Source organism: Acomys russatus, chromosome 3 (assembly GCF_903995435.1).
Source record: "Acomys russatus chromosome 3, mAcoRus1.1, whole genome shotgun sequence".
NCBI lineage: Eukaryota > Metazoa > Chordata > Mammalia > Rodentia > Muridae > Acomys > Acomys russatus.
Window position 1 is genome coordinate 76,024,320 of NC_067139.1, and position 20,142 is coordinate 76,044,461.

Consider the following 20,142-nt stretch of genomic DNA (forward strand, 5'->3'; position numbering starts at 1 on the left):
CTTAATTCAGATTCACTTTACAAAAATATTAAGTTCTAGTTATTCAGATAAAATTACATCGGTTGACATCTCCCATTAAAACGAATGAAATACAACAATGTGTTGGCTACTGAAACGTAGCACTCTGGCTACTTACGATGCCATGCAGGACAACTGTCTAGTCCTAGAGCTTGGGAACATTTCTGAAGTATTTAACCTTTTCCTTAGTAAACAGAATATGCTTCAAATAATTTTACATTTTCTAGCCAATATTTCTATTTGCTATGAAAAGAAGCCAGTTGTGGTCCATACTAATGGATAGAGGGAGGTAAAACTGATATATTAGCCACTGTCTAAGTCACCACACTCAGCTCTGTTTACCAGTAATCTGTTTTGCTTTGAGACAAGCATAAGAAGTTATATCGGTTAGTTTCCCTTGGATGGAGCTGTGTAAACCTCACTGCTCTATTAAGGTTCCTGGAAAGATTTCCTTCCGCAGAACACGGCGGCGGCCTTCTGCGGCGGCTGTGCTCTCACAGTTCTCAGAACCCAGGGCACTTCATCTGCTCTCTACTGACACAGTTGCTGCCAACTGCTTACCACAGCAACCCCGATCTCAAATCCTGCTTGTATAAAAACTCGAACAGTTGCCAGGCTATGGTGGCCCCACGCCTTTAATCCCAGCACTGGGGAGGCAGAGGCAGGCGGATCTTTTGAGTTTGAGGTCAGCCTAGTCTACAGAGTGAGTTTCAGCACAGCCCAGGCTACACAGAGAAACCCTGTCTCAAAAAACAAAAATCAAAACAAAAAAGAACCGGCCTTTACAGCACCGAGCATTTATACTCAGATACTTAAAGGCTGCACACTCCTTGCTCCACAGGACAGCACGACAGCAGCTCTTCACCCCTATTCTTAAGTAGGCGGGACTTGTGCAACACAACTGTCTGTGTGTTTTTTGTGGCACAGGAATCCTGAAAGTACTTGAACATAAAGAAAAACTAGAGTTGCCTGACAGAGAAATATCTAAAAATTTAAAGGTAACTCCCTTTAAAAACAAGTAAAAATAAGTCAGCTCCAGGAAGACGGTGCTTTGCATTGACCTGACCATTCTGTTTGTCCTGACAGCTGTCCTCTGAGTCCGACGTGTGCCACACTCACACCTCTCTCCACCCCTCCCCCGCACAAATGCATATACAATAGATTAAATAAAAACAGATCTAGCTGTGCAAAAGATGCTGTGGAGATAGAAAGGACCCTACTTCAGCGCTCACTGGGCTCTGCTGGGCCGCAGCTTCCCGCTGTCAGCAGGGTGCAAGGAGCTTCCCTTGGCATCCTACCCCCCTGGGCTATTTTCTGTGAAGTATTCAGCCTGGCCCAGCAGGCTTACAGGGATTTCCAAGCTTAGGGTACGTGCATCACCAGGGGGCCAATTTCCAGCATTCCTTAAAGGCTTCAGTGGCCTCAGCCAGTTTCAACTAGGTCTGAGTCCTTATCGTCCCAGGAATGGTACTCTCTGTCTCAATCCCATGGTTGAGCAGCTGTACTGCCAGAACCTTCTACTCTGAACTCTTTATGCAGTTATCTTTGCTGTACTAACTCATCTCTTAATAAATCTTTCTTTGCTTTTTTTTTCTTGGAGGGGGGTGTCGGTTTTTCGAGACAGGGTTTTTGCTGTGTAGCCATTGTCCTGGAATTTGCTCTATAGACCAGGCTGCTTTGAACTCATAGAGATCTGCCTTCACCATTGAGAGTCTCACCTACACTCCCATTCTAAGGACTGGAGGGTGGGGACTGTGCAAGGACACATCCAACCCATAATAGTCCGCAGAAGCTTCTACTCCATGATCTTCTCGGGCACCCACATTGTGCTCACAGTCCCTCCACTCCTAACTGGGAGACAGCTGACTTTCTATGTTCTTAGCACCCTACCATTCCAATCTGGAGAACAGACTTTGTATCATAGGCCATTATATACTAAGCCTCCCAAGTTCTGTGGTTTGGTAGCTTTATGCATGCAGAATTTTACATGCTTAAGGAAAATTTTATATCTAAGTACTTGGGTAACATAAAAAGTCTGATATTAATGTACGTAGATGTAGAAGAAAACTGCTGAAAGATGGAGTACACAACATTAAAACAGCCACTGAGCTTTCAGTGTAAATTTTACAGTTGTGGAGAGCATCAATTCTATACTGACAATATACAGCCACAACACCGACTAAAATAAAAAGAACATGCCATTACTACCATGGCTGGAGTTTTTAGAATGAATAGAGTATTATTCAAACAGTGTTCTCTTTTTATTCCAGATGTTTTCTGGAGTTTTAACCAGTGGTTTCCAAACCTGTCCAAGTATCGGAGGTCACTTGAGGAGCTGGAGACAGGCTTCTCAGAACTCTTACTAAAAACAGTCTCTGGAGGCAGTGTCCAGCAATAGACGTCTTTAATGAGGAGCTCCATGTTACAGAGATGCAGAAAATGCTCAGAAGTAGCCACTGGCTCACAACCAGTTTAATCCAGCCATTTCCACAATGGTCACTCACCAAAAAATAAATAAATAAATCGACATACTCCCATATGTATGTATTTACAACTCATGCACTTATACTATTGCTATGTTTTTATGTTTTTACTAATCAAAAAGCTGGAAGACAAAACAGAAATAAAATAAGTCCAAATACTTCCATTGTAACACCTCCAAAGCGGTGCCAACGTTCTCCATGTTAGAGGCCCCTGGTTTACAGAGTCTATTTGCACCCCGAATCCCAGCACACTCTTCTCCTGAACTCTAGCTCTACCATCTTCAACTCCCATGGGTATTCAGCCTAAGGAAGGGGGACTTTTTCTCTGCCACCGCAGGCTAGGGCTGGGTGGGAACATTTTCTAACCCACAATCTAATCAAGTAAAGACATCAGAGAGCCTAGGCTGGTCCACACGTCCTCTGACATGTGACCAACAAACCATCACTGTGCACTTCATCACCTCACCACCCCCTCCCCAACCATTCAGCACGGCTCCTCAGAGCACTGCACTGACTCCCTGACAATTCTTCCTCGCTCGCAGCTCCTTCCCTAGCTTGACACTTACCTTTCACACTGCTGCCAAAGTGGCAATCTAAAATGAAAATTTCAGCCTCTCAATTTTACACCTGCCAAATGTTTCCTTTTCACAGGATAGAACTTAAAAATTCAGCATGGAAGAGCTCAGCCGATCTCGTGCCTGTCTAGTTGTCCTCTCTCCTACTCGGGTCCTTGACAAAAGTTTCTGAAAGCTGCACCATTGTCACGACACCAGGTGTTTAAACAAGCCGCCATCAGTCCTGAGGGCCTTGAAGACTAAAGCCACCTACCATCTCTCTCCAGTCACTCGTCAGGGAGAGGTGGTGACTCCCTTCTCTTACCTCAAGACACAGATAAATATGAGCTGAGTCAAAGTAACTGGAGTTTTCAGAAAACTCCTCAGTGTCAAGGAGGAGCCACACTTAGGACGGCAACAAATGTCCCTGCCAAACTGACGGGGCCAAATGCATCTTAACTTGAGCTGCGAACTGAACAGAAATCAAAGCAGCTAGTCTTTTTTTTAAAGAGGAGAAACAGGAGAGGGGGAAAGGGCTCCCATGGCCCAGATCCAGACTGCTGAGGAGTACAGCTGCAAAAGCTCAGTGCACAGAAAGGGACACTAAAGACACTTGTAAGACTGAAATCAGAGTGACAGTGTGTCATGATGTCACTTTGCTTCAATACAGGCCCCACTCTGCATTACTGCATTGCTTTGACTCACAAGGTGTCTTTGGAAGTTTTTAAAGCCGCATGGAGTAGTTAAGTGTGACTTTATCCTCCTGGAATCTTTAGCCATCTGCTATAATTAAAACACCATTTTACCATCTCAAAATCCAAAATGAATACCTCCTGCCATGGTGAGTGGAGAAGACAGCCCAGGAGCCCAGAGTCTGCGAAGACTTGAAGATGAGCTCATGGAGTCATACTGGGACTAGCCAGTTAGTGTAGGAGTCTCATTCATTTCTTGGTGATGGCAAGAAAAGGCAGGCCCTTCCCGCCTGTTACAGTAGAGTTGTAAGAAACAAGAGGCGAAGGCAGGTGGAGGAGGTAGGGGAGCTGTCTTGTCGCCTGGGCTGATCCAGCGAGTATCAAACCGGGCAGCTCACACCCAGCAACCCCCTTCGGTTCTGGAGGCCCGGAACTTGAAGGTAAAGACCCTGGCAGACAGTATCTGGTGAGGCCCCACATTCTGTTTCAGACACAGCTCGCTGCACCGATACAGCAGTTGGGGCAGGAAGCTCTCTCGAGCCTTGTTTACAAAAGCACTGATCTCATTAAGGGGGACCTGTTGATCTCTGCTCCATCTTTTATCCCTGCACATCTTGTAGGCAGGACAATTTTTGGGCTGAGGGTTTTGTGGCTGGGTTGGTTCCCTCTCCCTCCACGTAAGTCCTGCCTGGTTACAGGCTGCGGCCACTTCAGTCCCAGTATCCCAGCCCCCTCCGCCCCCATCTATTGCTAGGAGTCTCAGCTAGGGCCCTTCCCTACCCCCACATCTTGCCAGGAGCCTCCCCCATCCCAGATCTCCCCACACCCAGTTCCCCCATTCTCCTCTTTACCCCCTCTCTCACACAGTTCCCTCTTTCCTTCCACTTCTGACATCTATGATGTCTATTTTATTTCCCCTTCTTAACGGGGTTCAAGTGTCCTCCCTTGAACACTCCTTGTTACCTAGTTTCTTTGGGCCAGTGGGTTGTACGATGGTTGTCTTGTATATGGCTAATATCCACTTATGAGTGAGTACATACCATGTGTGTCCTTCTGGGTCTGGGTTGAGGGAATGGTGAACCGATGCCTGGCCCAACTTGAGACCCACCCCATGGGAGAGAGCCAACCTGACACTATTAATGATACTCTGCTATTCCTGCAGACAGGAGCCTAGCACAACTGTCATCTGGAAGGCTTCATCGAGCAGCTGATGGAAACAGACACAGAGACGCACAGCCAAACACTAGGTGGAACTCAGGGAGTCTTGTGGAAGAGTGAGGGGAAGGATTTGAGGGAGGTAGAGGTGTCAACGTGTCAAGGACAACACAAGAAGACCTACATAGCCAACTAACCTGGGCCCGTGGGGGCTCACAGAGACTGAACCACCAACCAAAGAACGTGCATGCACTGATCCTAGGCCCCCTACACATATGAAGGTGATGGGCTACTTGGTCCTCAAGTGGGTCCCCTAACAATTGGAGCAGGGGCTGTCTCCTGACTTGGACTCTACTGCTCTCTCTGGATCCCATTTCCCTAGCAGGACTGCCTTGTCTTGCCTCAGTGAAAGAGAAGACACTTAGTCCTGATGTGACTTATGTGCCAGGGTGTGTTGGTACCCAGGGCGGGGTGGAGTAAGCGGGAAAGAAGGTGGGAGGATGGGACTAGGAGGAGAGGAGAAAGTGGGGCTGCAAGTGGGATGTAAAATGAACAAATAAGTAGATTAATGAAGGAAAGAGGAGGACCTTTTAAGCTTACAACCTTACCCCTCTCACTCCCACCCCACGTCCCAGTACTACCAACTTGGAAGTTAGGATTCCAGTATACGAATTCTGAGTGTGTTACGAACACTTAGTCCAGTGTAGGGCACAAGAAATTAATGTAGCTGGGCGGTGGTGCCGCACGCCTTTAATCCCAGCACTTGGGAAGCAGAGGCAGGTGAGTCGCTGTGAGTTCGAGGCCAGGGAGTCTAGGACAGCCAAGGCTATCCAGAGAAACCCCGCCTCGAAAAAACAAAACAAACAAACAAATAACAAAAAAAAAAAAAAAAAAAAAAAAAGAAGAAAAAAGAAATTAAATGTAGCAATTGATTTAACTAGCCCACAGGTATTATGCCAGCAATAAAAGGGCTAGCAGCAAACAGTTTGATATAAAAAGTTAACAAGCATTTATACACTATAGCATCTAAAAATGGCTATGGAAACATCTCAATTACACTCCATGTGGCAGACATTTGATCTGTCCCCCCACTTGAAGGGATTACCATTGTTCGTTCTAATACCCTCCCAGAAAGATATGAAGTATTTAAGAGACTATATAGTGTCTCATAAATACAGAAATATAGGAAGATTAAAGCAAAAACAAAAATGAAAAGAACAGGGGCCTGTAAGATGGTCAATAGGTAAAGGCAGCTGCCACCAGGTCTGACAACCTGGGACTACATGGTGGAAGCAGAGTCAGGCCTCTCTCCTCGGAATGTCCTCTGGCCTCCACACGCACACCTACACAGGCACCTACACAAAGTGAGTGCAACAAAAGCTTAACGAGAAAGCTGGGTGTGGTGCACGCCTGAAACCCCAGCACTCCGGAGTCAAAAGCAGGCAGGTCTCTGAGTTTGAGAACAGCCTGGTCTACACAGTGAGAACCAGAACAGCCAGGGCTACACAGAGAAACCCTGTCTCAAAAATCTCAAAAATTGCATTTGAATTAAGTTGAAATATTAAACAGAAAGAACAATCTGTTTGTTGATCTGGAAGAGCAGCCTCTGCCTCCAGCAGCAATGGGACCAGATGGAGGAGGCAGCGATGCCTAGGACAAGTGCTACCCTGTCCACATCTGCTTCTGGAAGGACTTCCCACGTTGAGATGTGGGGAGATAAAGTCCAAAACCTCCCAGCAATGTTGCTGAGCTGGGGTTATGATTTGAAGGTTGAAACACTGGACGTTAGAGGGCTACAGAGAAAGTCAGCACTAGACATTTATACCAGAGGCCTCGGGAGAGTCTTTGGCTAAGTACTGACCTGTGCATACATGAGAGAAAAGGACCCTAGAAAGTGAGCAGTGTGACAATTCTAGCTCACAAAGGGCTGTGAGCAGCTTACATTCCAAAGAGCCAGACTATAAATACCTAATTGTTTAAAACTTAATTTTTTATTTAGTGTATGGGCGTTTGTGCACACTTGTACCCTCAGCGCTGAGGCCAGATGTGGGGGTCAGATCCTTCGGAACTGGAGCTCACGGAGTTCATGGTGAATGTGAGCCACCATGTGGGTGCTGGGAATTGAGGCCAGGTCCTCTGGAGGAGCAGCCGGGTGCTCTTAACCACTGAGCCACCTCTCCAGCTCCGCTTTGATGTTTTTGAAGTCGAGCAGAGACAACTTTTGTGAAGGCGAGCTTTGCAGTCAAGGTCTAAGTGAGTGTGAGCGCTACAGACATCTCAGGTATGGGAAGTGTGCAATTATAAGACACAGTGACCCAGGAACAATGGGTCAAAAGTAAGTGCGAATGCCCTGGGGCTAGACCTCACCTCAGCTAGGACCAGTAAGGAGCACACTGTAGCTGAGCGCTGTGCTGGCTGGAGAGCAAGGGCACAGCTGGAGATGGGCTCAGGGCTGTAAGGAGCTGAGTGTGTGTGCAAAGTGTTCTCACCGGCTGAGTACTCTCTCCACACCCCAAACTCGACAAATGAGCCTCACAGGCCTCAGTACCGGGGACAAACTGCTCTGACCCTAGAAAATGCTGAAGGAAAGCCCTAGAAGGTCAATCTAATTGTGCAGTAACGTATCTGTGTGTGGGAGCAGAGCTGAGAGGCACTATGGAGTCTTGGAGTCCTACAGAACCCCACAGAGTCCTAATGAACCCCAAGAACACCTAGTGGGTGCTCTATGCTCAAAACAGCCCTGGCTAGAAGAGACGCTGAGACAGCTCACTACAACACAGATGGCAGAGTCAGAAGAACAAGATGTTACACCGACAGTTACACGCCCTTCGTGCAAGAAGGTAGAGGAAAATGTAAACACAATGAGGGAGGAAACAAGGTACAGAAAACATCTAAACAACTTACAGACGTGAGAAACACACCAAACATGAAAGGCATAAAAATGAGACCAGTAGTTGATTAGAGGTTGCAGAAGTCCAGTACAATTCTTCATGCTAAAGATAGAAACTTGACAATAGATAGTAATCATAGAACTATCTAGAAGAAAGCACACTAGAAGGAAAAACCATAGAGCTTGTGAGGTAAATCAAAGTGCAGAGCTGTGGTGCCACATCCAACAGACTAGATTCCAAGTCAAGCTGTAAAGAGAATAATTACAATCATAAGAAATTTAGAAACAAGCCCACATGTTTTACTAATTTGACTAAAACTATAAACCCACTTATCAGACTCTCAACAAACCCTATGTAAACCAAATATGAAGAAAACCACACCAAAGTATGATATAATCTGATTGTTAAAGAGAGCCATCACTGGGAGGCGGAGGACCAGGAGAAGGAAAGCCGACTTACTGAGGGCCAGTGCTAATAACTGCAAGCTTGTGTCAGGAACAGTGCAAATCAAAACCAGGGTGACACGGTGTGTGGAGTGGCGTCCTCCAAGCACACCAGCCACGGTCGCCCTCATCAGAGCAACTGGGACCGTTTAGCGAAGACTCTCAAGGTGGGGCCTGTTGGCCTCCCCTCGTAAAAGAGCAGAGGAGGAGATCACTTCCATTGCACTCTCCTCAGCGGTGTGCACTTCTGCCCAAGCTGCAGGGGGTCTTACGGCTATGGGTCTCTGGACTCATGAGGACGGAGTATGGAGAGTGAAGGGCTAACTGAAGGCGGATACCATCCATGCGACTGTGGGAAATTATCATCCATGGCTTGCCTGGGTCCTTCTTCCTCTCACCCAAGAAATAACGGAAATAGCTAAGCAGAAAGGTCAAGAAGATGGCAAGTTGTGAGGTTGAACCTTTTGAAATACAGCCTATGGCTACTGACTGGCAAATCTCTGGGTTTAAGTGACGAACCGAACGGTGAGGCATTTGTGAAGATGCACAGTTGCCCATGTGACAAAAACACTCCAGCAAACAGGACTTCTTGGGTTGGCTACGAAGAGTAGGAATCGTAGCTCAGCTCAGATCTTTTCACTCAAACCCCAACGGTTAAGACCTGAGACTCTATCTACCACAGTCTTCCCAACTGCTAGGCTCATGAGCATAGCAAATCACTATTCTAACTCAAGATGCCATTCTAGAGGCTGCACCCAACGGGGGGGATTACAGACTGGAGTCTTCCACTGTCTTCCTCTCACCTGGTTACAGAAAAGCCCTCGACACACAACACTTCAGTGTGAGTCCTTCAACTTTCTGCTGGTGAAAACAAGTTTAAGATGGGTGCACAGGAAGAAAGAAAGAAAGAAAGAAAGAAAAAAAAAGACGGGCGCACAGAAACATATTTATAGTGCTCCTCCGCAAATGTGTGAATGTCGCTGAGTTTAAGCCAAAAGTGGCTTCTGTGGAGCCACAGATTTCCACATCTCTTTCTCACAAAGAAGACAGGCCTATGACATCACTTTTAATTTCCAGGAGACAAGGCTTCCAGGACAAAAACAAAACGTCACTAGCCTGGCTTAGCTGTAGCAACTGCCACTTACTCAGCCATGTGAGGACCCCACGTAGGTTTCACCTGAGCATTTTGACACAGGCATCATCCCCACGTACAGAAGAGAAGCTAGGTCAGAGGTTGTAGCTTATGCAGTCATGTAACTACAGAAAATCAGGGATTTAACTAAAGAACTCTGAGAACAAAGATCTGTTCTCTGAGCCTGCCCAGCTTTTACTGCCAATGCTGGAAAGTGGTGGCTGTCTCAAATCCCTTGATTAAGGGTAAATTCAAGGTTATTCCATGTTAGTCTACTAGATGCCAGAACCCACTGTTAGCTCCTGCTGTCCCTGCCTGCCGGCTCAGCTAGAGGCCAACTGAAGGAATCCTGTGATGTTTCCAGGCTGAGGTCTTCACTGTTGGGAGCCATTTTTCTTTGCCAACATGGCAGAAAACCACGGGCACTACTGGCTCTACCTCAGCTGAACACTGAGCAGTCTTTTAACATTTTCTGTTGTTTCAAAATCTCAGAAGGTGGCAGAGATGGCCTTAGAGAGCTTTGGGGGTAAAGTCAGTCTCTCCGAAGCAGACGATCAAGGCTTTCGAGTGCTTTTGGGAAAAAGGACACCACCACAACCACCACACAAACCCAGGCAGCAGACTACAGGAGGATGGCTGACACACTTCTCTGAGGTCTAAGCTAGGGACACTCAAGACAGCTCACATTTTTCAGGGCTCTGTGAGATCATGGGGAGACTACAGCTTCTCTCAGGGTCATTCTACTTGAGAGGTGCCTATCAAAAGAGCCAAGACAATGTCACACCAGGGAAGAGTCTCTAAATCAAGGGAGCCAAGAATGGCAAGTAGTGTGCAGACTTGGAGGGCGAGGCTACCAGGAAGATGGGACTTCTCACTCACCCACTGCAGCGCTGAGAGGCAGCTGACACTGTCCACATCTTGTGGCATCGAGGACCCATGTTACCCACAGTCACACAAACAAGCACACGGCACAGTTGGCTCCAGTGGCTCCTCCATCTTTATTTTAAATGCTACAGAATGCAGCTTCTCCAGAAAAGGCTGAGGTGGCGGCGGCAGGAATGGAGCTGCAGTGTGATGAGAGGTGACGTGAAAACCAAAGGCTTAACTAGCTCCACTGGTGTGTGTGACCCATCACCTTGGATAGCCTGGTGGCCTTTAAGACGGTATTCCAAGCAAGTCCGTCCCCTGTTACAGTGCTGGGCACTCTCCACACACACCAGAAAAGCACAACAGGCAATGCAGCTTACTGCTTTACTTCCTTATTTTTCGTGTGTCTCTGGGTAGAGTCAGGCAGATCCCTGGGGCTTACCTGGCCAGCCAGCTCAGCTCCATGTCCCAGTGTGAGATCCTGCCTCAAAAAACAAGGTGGACAGATGCCCAGAGCTCAGTAACAGGGGGCTTGCCTGGCATGTATGAGGCCCCGGGTTTAACTCTCAGTGTCGCTAAACAAGAGTGTATCTCAGTTTCCTTCCTCATGAAAGGCAGAAAGTGAAACACAAGTAACTTGTGCTAATCTCAGATCAGAAATGTATGAGTGATCGGCTGGGAAACAAGACTGCTAAGGAAAGGCAAGGATCTGTTCTAGCTTTATTAAGGTTTATTATTTTCTGTGTATGAGGATTATGCATGCACATGTGCATGTATATGTACCATGTGCATGCCTCGTGCCCATGGACATCAAAAGAGGCTATTAGACTCCCTGGAAATGAAATTACAGATGGTTATGAGCTGCCAGGTGTGTGCTAGGAATTAAACCTGGGTCCTTTGCAAAAGCAGTACATGCTTTTAACTGCGGAGCCATCTCTTCAGCTCTTGTTCATTAATTTAAGGCCATTACCCATGTCCCACTTAGGTACAACAGTCAAGCTGCCCAGGTGTCCAGTAGGTGTTACTAAGCATGCTTGAGCAGGACACTTACCGTCTGTAGTCTGAGTGGTACTCACATTGGGTTACGTTGGAGTAGACTCTTTCCAAGGACTACCTTCTGTATCAAAGCAGAGGCTTTGCTGTCCAAATCGTAAACAAACTTGGAGGAAGGGTAAATACGCTGCATTTTAAAATGTAGGTTTGAGGGGGCAGGAGATGGCTCAGTTGGTAAAATGCTTGCCTGAGTGCAAGCACAAAGACCTGAGTTCAGATCCCAGTACCCACATACAAAGTGGGACACAGTAGTGTATGTCTATAGCCCCACCCCTGTCCAGCCAGTCTAGCTGGCAAAGATAGGAGAAAATGTCGCAAAAAATAAGGGAAGGAGCCAGGCATGATGGCCCACGCTTGTAATCCAGCACTCAGAGATAGAGGCAGGTAGATCTCTGTGAGTTCAAAGCCAGCCTGGTCTACAGAGTGAGTTCCTGGACAGTGCTATGCAGAGAAACCCTATCTCAAAAAAAAAAAAAAAAACCCAAAACCAAAGACAAACAAACAAACAAACAAACAAATGGAGGTAACAGATGGCTGTGAGAGAAGACAGAGTGGCGTCCCTTTCTTTTGGGGATGCAGCCTTGTGGCAGCACTAATTTGATTTAGTGGATCAAAAACAGGATATAAAAATGGGAGAAGAATTGTTGAGGGTATTTGGAAGGCATTGAAGAACAGACTAGATGAATATGATCAAAATACATTGTATAGATGTTAGGAAGTTCTGTGTAAAAAGTTAAGTGTTGAGCAATTCAGGAAGATAACATGGGTGGCCACCCTACACACACATGCACAGACATACACACAGGTTTTAGCGGAGAAGAAGTAGGTGGGTATTCAAATCCAGGTGGGCCCTGGGCCTAGCCAAGAGCAATTCTATGGGAGGAGTGGGTTCTGTCAGTGGAACATGATGAGAAAGTTGGGCACCTGCGGTAACTGAAATGCTGGGCGGGACTCATCCGACCACGTCCGCCCAGTCCCACGGGCAGTGCAGCAATGGCTCAGACAGCTCAGGTTTCACAGGGCTCATCTGGCTCTTTGCCCTGTAGCATGTGCCCAGGCCGAGTCTGTATCAGCGTGTAAAACAATGGTCCGTGAAACAGCCAAAGGGAGATGTCGTGATATAGGTTTCTACTCACAGAGTAAAAGGACACGCAAGCACATAAAAGCTCAGCTTACAAGTATTCAGGAACGCTGTCCACCATTCAGATACAATTTCTATTTCTCCAGAATACTTGGGTATCTCTGGTTGTGGGACAAAGAAATTATGATAACAATGTAATTTCCAAAGGCTGGCCTGGGCCCTCAATGTACCGGGAAAACAATGATAAAGTTACTTCATGTAGCTAATCCGACTGTAGGGTAAGCACTGATGGACTCGAGGAACCGGAAGCAGTGCTGACAAGAGAAGTGTGCTGTCACCGTCACACGTGGTTGTGCTGCCCACCGTTCCCCGCCACAGTCACCCCAGCTTTTTACCAGCTTACCTTTCACTTGCCTCCTCATGCTGGCACATCGGGAATATCTATGTATGGTCTCTACAGACCACTGGTCAGTGATTTAATGTGTGTGCGCGCGCACACGTGTGCGTGTGTGTACACAGATGCAGAACTGAGAATACAGTGGAGGCTGCAGTGATGGCTCAGAGACTGAGAGCACTGGCTGCTCTTCCAGGGGACCTGGGTTTGAATCCCACAGTGGCTCACAACCATCCATTAACTCCAGTTCTAGGGAGATCTGAGGCTGTCTTCTGAGTTCTACGGGCACTAAGCTTAGACACGGCTCGCACATGTACATGCAGGCAAAATAAACAAAATAAGTAAACCTAATCAAAATATGTTTTTTTTCTACCTTTTAACAGAACTTTTAGGAATATACCACTGGCTGACTCGCACCTTTTATCAGTGTCGTTGGTTCTCCTGGCTACATGTTTAAATCCTATCCCACTCACACAAAGATGACACCTTAGGTCAGGTTCCCCAGTTCCCCAGGCCCTTAGCACTACTTTCCTCTGCCAGCCATGGCGGCCTTGGGACTCCCTTCCCTCAGGCTCCTCCTCTCAGGGCCTATCATGGTCTGAAGATGCTCGCTGGCCAGCACATCCACTCCTTTCTTGTTCTCTACAGAAAGGGATCAGCTGTAGGCTCCAGACATAAAAGGCCTCAACCAAACACAAAACACAGGCATTGAAGGAGAGATGAAAGATACAGGAAATAAATTCTGGAAGAGGAAAGAGCACAAAGTGTCTTTTATAATAAAACAGTACCTGAAGAGGAGGGGCTTGGCAGAGGAGAGCGTTCCGCCCCGAGCATCATGCCACACAGAGACAAGGTGAATCCAATACATGATACAAGAGTATTCACAAAGGTGAACAGAAGTCTTGAGTGGGCTGTTGATCAAAGGGCACCAGGTCCTGCCCTCTGTATATGGCAGCAGCAGCCAGAAGATCCTGGGCTGCTTCTGTGGGCCACTGACAACCATCCCGAAGCAGGCTTGCCTGGAATGGGTGTGAAAAAATGTGTGTCTATGGATGCTCTTTAACCCATCTATTGGGGCGATTCCTCAGCATTTTCTCGGGGTTAGCCATGTTAATATAACAATCATTAATATTGATTATTAATGTTAATGTTGTAAGTGGCCTTTAAACCCCTTACATTCCTGTTTTGGAGGCAGAGACTGATCAAGAAAGAATGCTTGGAAGGCCTTGGACTGTGACATTCTCTCGTGACACTCTGTGCCACATTGTCACATGAAGGATTACTAGTCCCCCTTGAATAGTTTACATTTATGCTAAATTAATAAACATGTATTTGAGGGAAAAACTACTTTCTAAAAATCCCATTTTGTCAGGAATACAATGTCCCTTTCGTATTAACATCCACGAAGATAACAGACTAAGTTTTAAAGTTCCTGACATCATAAATGAAAGCTGTAACAATGTGAATAGAGCCAGAAAGGGGAGGAGAAAACTTGTGGCTAGTAGCTGACTGCTTCTGGAAACTACACATTCACAGGGGGGAAAAAGTGGCCAATTAAATAATTTGTTCAGTGAGTAAAAATTATACGCTCTCCAGTATACACAGTACACATCGATGCCGATGCCACGAAACAGCGGCGACACTATTTTAAGCTCATGAAACATCTCTAGCTCCAGATGTCTTCCCGACAGTATGTGACTAAATTCTTTGGCCACTTTCTTGCCAATGTTCTTTGCAAATATTCTGTCACCTCTGATGATCAGGCCAGCAACGTACTTGGAGCACACACTTTTGCAGTGGTCACCTTATTAATCTTTGTTAGGTGCACAGCTTTTTGGGATCCACTTGCAGCCAGCTGTGACCTACCCGGTCCTGTTTGTGCAAGCGCCATTGTACCATGCCAAAGATGAGAATTCTCCAAACAAACAGCTTAGAAGGGGCAGTGGGAACAAGGGAGGTGAGCTAGCTGGCACTCGGCAACCATCAGCTCTTATCTGCAATGTCCACATGCAGTCATGAAAGCATCTAAACAGGTGATAACAGCTGTTTGTCACTGTGTGAATCTCCTATCTCTAGAAGACAAATGTCATTTCCCCGTCTGACTGACAGATGCCCAAGTGCTTCAAATACTGCCTGTGAATAAAGTTCAGAAGGAAGGGTAGATTAACACTTTTCTTTTACAATGGACAGGGCTAGCTCATTCTTCCTAATGCCAAGAAACAGTGGGTTAAAGCAGGCCACAAAAACTCAAATAGCCAACACACAGACATTTACTACCCTACTAAGGAGGTGCTTGTTGATTTTTTTTCTTTTCCTTTAAAAATCTTTCATTACTACCACTCAGAGTTTCCCAAAGGGTGAAAAAGGGGAAACAATGGGAAACGTCAAAAGCTATACAGCTTTGTTAAGCTCTGCAACTTGAGGAAAGGATGAGGCCACCATACTGAGAATGAACTCTCCCCAAAAGGTGTGAAAACGTATGTAAGACACAGAAACTGGGGAAACAAAAAACAAAAAACAAAAGTTAGTTAGGACTTTGTGAGACATGGAAACTTAATAGGACACTAGGTTATAAGAAGCCCCCGAACACCCACAGGATAGTATATTGTAAACAGTTGGTCAAAAACACTAAAATGAGAACAAGATTGCTTTTATAAGCTAATAAAAAACAAGTAATTTATAAGCTGTAACTGGCCTTGTAACAACGGCATTGGAAGGAAAGCTGGGCTTGCGCCCCCACGGCCTTGACATGGAGAGGCTTGCGTCCCCACGGCCTGCACATGGATAGGCTTGCGTCCCCATGGCCTTCACATTTGCTTTGCTGGCCATCATCAGTTCCTCACTGATTTATAAGATATGATGTTCTGGTTTCTCGTCTCCAACCCAACTCTGCACAGGCATGAATCACATCTCATACAGGGCCTTCATGTTAGCCGGCCATGATGCAAAGGGTAAAGTCCAAACCCAGCACTGCACATCCACCCTGGGCAGGGTTTCCCCTAGCGTGCCACTCGCCAGCTCTCACACATCCCGGGCCTCTGGGTGGTCAGATCCAAGCTCACATTGGAATTCTGAGCCAGAGGCACGGCCTGTTTCTCCAACTGCTAGGCAGTTTCAAGCCTGTGTGTCCTTGGATACGCTGGCCCTGACTGAGAGGAACCTCTTTAACTCCCCTGCCTCATCTGACCAAAGCCAACCTCAGGACTCAGTCTTACAGCCTTGGCAACCTCTCCCCTGGGCGGATGAAACTTTTTAGATACGGCACTGTGTTCCCTCACTAAAGACCTGCTTGCCGCATCACTTTCTAGCTGAGTGACCTTGGTCAAGTTCATTAATAACACTGAAAGTCAACATCAATTTGCTGTCACTGTGAAAAGACTGTTAAAACGACTTGGTGACCAGTAAGGCATTAAAACATGCACACATGACCAGTAAGGCATTAAAACATGCACACATGACCCAAGTGCCCTACGTCTAAGCGCAGGGTGAGGGTGAGCCTTCAGTTTCTAGTTCTCCTTCCTAGGATGCTCTGCACTCTCAAGTAAGTCTGTATGAGGTCATCAGATCTTAGAGTTACAGACAGCTGTGAGATGCCATGTGGGTGCTGGGATTTTAACCTGGGTCCTCTTGAACCCAGTGCTCTTCTCCACTGAGCCTTCTCTTCTCAGTCCACTGAGTTGTGTGATTCTATCTGCGGGGAAGACCCACGGTGATGTACAGATCATCTAACAAGAAATGAGATGGGGACCCTCTGAAAGATAGGGGTTTTTCTAATACTGCTGTGCTCGCAGATACAACTCCTAAGTAAACATGCAAGGGCGCCTTGAGTCCACGAGAGTCTCATCTTAAAAAAACAAACAAAAGGAACAAATGCCTGTAGTGTCACCACCAAGGGTAGCACGAAACTTCCTGCTACTTGTACCTGATTTGTCACGTGTGGGATTTGCCATCTTAGTTACTTGCACTTAACGCACGCATGCTTTGGCATTATCAGAATCACTGATGCAATTCAATCCCAAGTCGTCGAATACCTATTGCACTAGGTTTTATGAACACAAAGATAAAGGCAGTGGACTCTGCCCAGAAGCCATTAAATACATCGAAGGGAAGCTAAGCCATCAATGCACATAATTAATATAGGTCAGAATAATGTAAGATACATAGAGGGCCTAGACATCATGAAAGACATCTGAGTTACGGCCACTGAACCCCATAAAATTAATACTGTATGTTACAAATTATTGATGGCTTCAGTTACTATTATATATCACATATCAATATACGCTGTATGGCATGACAGAGATTTCTGGATCGCCTTTCTCCTTACCCTGACTACAAGTCTACCCGTGTTGTCTAAGTATCTGTTCTTTATAAGCAAAGGCTGTTCAGACCTTTACCGCAGTCCCATTCAACAGATGAGAAAATCGGGGTCTTGCAATTTTTTTCCCGGTTAAGAAGGAAAAGTAAAATTATGGGGGAGAAAAGAACCCCCCCCAAAAAACCCCCAAGAGATAGAAGAGCATTCCATACAGAGGGCACAAACTCACTTCCCTGAGCCGTTTCCTGCAAGTTCCTTCCTCCTCTGCCCAACACATCCAGTGGGAATAACACACTGCCTGGAGCGCTTCTTTCCCGCCAGGGCCTTTTCTCTTCCCGGGTCTCTAACTAAACTGTTGATTCTCATGAGAACACCCTCAAACCTTCCCTACTCAGGACGTGACATGTTATTTAAATCACGAGCGCTTCCGGAGATAGGAGACCCAATCAGATATCCAGGTGGACAAAGCCCCTGGTAGGGTCAAGAAACTAAAGCTACCCGATTGGGGGATCGGTTCCTGGATACCCTCCAGCGGATGGCGGCAGCACTCGGCTCACCCAGGAGGCGCCATCCCCGGCGGAATCCTCCCCTCCTGACCCCCACCCCCACCCCACCCTTAGCAGCTTGCGCGCTGCTGCCATCTGCTCTTTCACCCTTCACCTGCCGACGCACCCCGCACAACCTGCATCCTAACCCGACCAACTGCAGGCAGGCATCCCGGGGGTCACCGCGCCCCTAACCCGGTCCAGCGTGCGCCGCCCCGTCGTCCCCCCTGGCCAGCTACTTACGGTTCCAGTACACCGGGTAGCACTCTCCTTGGGTGACGTCCACCTCGTAGAGGCCGCCGCGCACGCACACCGGCTCGATGGTCACCAGCTCCTCCATCTCCCGCTCGCGCCCCGCCGCCCGCGGGCAGAAGCCGCAGGCGCGGTCCTCGTCGTCTTCCTCCCCGGAGCTGGAGGCTGGGCCGCACGCCCGGTCTCCATCGCGGCCCTCCGCCCGGGCTCGGGCACCGGTGGTCTGCAGCAGGGTCCGGAAGGCAAGCTCGATGCGCAGAGAGTCGTAGCCGATGAAGGGCTTCCAGGTCTTCTTGTCCTCCTTGTAGAACCAGCGCACCTCCTCCGGGCCCAGCTCCGTCACCACCTCGTAGCGGTGCCGGGCGGCGGGGCCGCCGGGCCGGGCGCGCTTCCTGTCCCCGGGGCCCCCTCCCGCCGCCCCGCCGCCCCCCAAGTTCGAGGCGACCAGCGGCGGCGGCGGCGGAGGCGACGAGGAGCTGCCGCCGCCCGCGCTCTCGCCGTCGCTGTAGTAGCGCAGCGACGACCCGGACTCGGCCGAGCTGAAGTCGTAGTTCTCGTCGCTGAGGCACGGGTCCAGGGCCAGGTGGCTCAGGTCCTCGGTGCCCGGCGCCAGGTGCAGCGGCTCCGCGCGCAGCAGCGCCACGCCGTCGCCCGGCTGGTGCTCGAAGCCGCCGCCGCCGCCGAACGCGCCCGCCGCCTCCGAGCCCAGCTCCCAGGCGCCGCCGCCGCGGCCGTTACGCTCGGGGCTCCGCGGGGCGCCGCGGCCCGGGTAGTTCATGCCGCCGGCGCTTCCGCCACTCGCGCATCCGCCGCCGCCGCCCTCGCCGCCCGGACTTTATAATCTTTCAAATCCCGAGCTAGGGAAGCGGCTGCGGCCGAGGCGACTCCGCCTCCACCGCAGGCCCCCGGGGCCGCCGCAGCGCCGTTCCGAGGCCCCGCCCCATTGTTACGCACCCCTGCGTGGGCCCCGCCCTCCTCCAACGCAGGCCCCGCCCCCGCCCCGCCCCCCCCCGCGCGCGCGCGCGCCTCTCCCCGGAAGGCCCGGAGCCGCCGGTTTAGTGCGTGCTCGGCGGTGCCCTGCAGCATCGCCTGGGGGCAGGGAGGGGTCGAATGGGGTCACCGCGGGCCTCCCGGTTCTCGGCGGCAGCGGCTCCACCGCCCCCCCGCCCCCGCCTCGCTTCCCCGCCCCTGCAGGAATGAGGTTTTTCCCACAGCATCTTTACACATTCGGGTCACGAGCCCTGCGGCTGGTTCAGCTGTGTTCGCGGTGTGGCCCTGGAAATTGCTCCCTCACGTTCCCGGCTCTAGGCGCTCTTGCAGCGTCCTCCAGGCCAGCTCGGTCACCAGGTCTGGCCTTTTCTCAACCTTCAGCCGGTACAGAGAGAAGGCACTCCACCCCGTGCCTGCTGCTCACCTAGGCAACACTGCTCCCACTTAGAAAAAAGGAGTGCCGGCGGGGCCCCGGTCCAGCTCTCGGGATTGCTTACCCTCCTGTTCTTAGGCTTCCTGTTCTTTCCGTACTGCAGTACGGCCTTGGATGGAAACCAAGTCCCCATGCCAGATAGGTCTGGTATAGATTGAAAGGAAAAAAAAAAAAAAAAAAAAAAGCCCAACCCAACACAAAACGAAACAAACAAGCCTAGGCTCTAGGCTCCGCTTTGCCACCCCCCAGGCAAGTCACACAATCTTCTTTATCTGTTTGGCTTATTCATCGGTATAATTAGGAGATATTGGGCCGGATGGCCTCTAGCCATACCCAGGAGTGAGTCTGTGGCCTTTAAGCCTTCCCAGGTTTGGTTTGGTGGTTGTTGTTTATTAATTTATTTTTATTTTTTATTTTTTTAGTGCACTTCTGTAACTTACCTCCTGGGATCAGGGAAACAGGGAGGCTGCCTTACTTTTGGTTTCCGACGCATGGTAAAGTGACAGAAGGCAGAAAGAGACCAGAGTCTGACCTCAACGGAACAGTTTTATTTGAACCGGGGAAGGACATCCACTCTCCCGAGGGAAAGGGGAGTCTTGGAAAGGAGAAGACTAGCCGGGGGCGCCTTTTACAGAGGCGCGTGGGAGGCTTGGCAGTGAGGAAGTTCTTGCAGCCATAGGGCTGTGTGTGGGTCGCTCGTGGGATCGCTTCTGGAGCTGTTTCCGGCAGTTCCAGCAGACATTGCCTGAACCGTGGCTGGCAGTTAACACTTGCTGTCAGGAATCAGGTCAGTAAGGCAAGGTGTCTTGTTCTTAGGATGGAGCCTGTCAGAGATCGCTCA

The 20,142-nt window shown here is 48.8% G+C and overlaps 1 protein-coding gene across 4 annotated transcripts in view; it reads right to left on the reverse strand.

The window, feature by feature from the left end:
• The window catches only part of Ddhd1 (DDHD domain containing 1), a 62,756-nt gene extending 43,963 nt beyond the window's left edge, over window positions 1–18,793 (reverse strand). For 3 of the 4 annotated variants that reach the window (XM_051142939.1, XM_051142936.1, XM_051142938.1), the window contains exon 1: window positions 17,870–18,792. In XM_051142939.1, coding sequence (XP_050998896.1) covers window positions 17,870–18,656 — 787 coding nt within the window. In that variant the 5' untranslated portion in view covers window positions 18,657–18,792. Of the gene's footprint in view, window positions 1–17,869 lie in introns of all 4 variants that reach the window. The other variant, XM_051142937.1, reaches the window with a different exon arrangement.
• Between the last annotated feature and the right edge of the window lie 1,349 nt (window positions 18,794–20,142).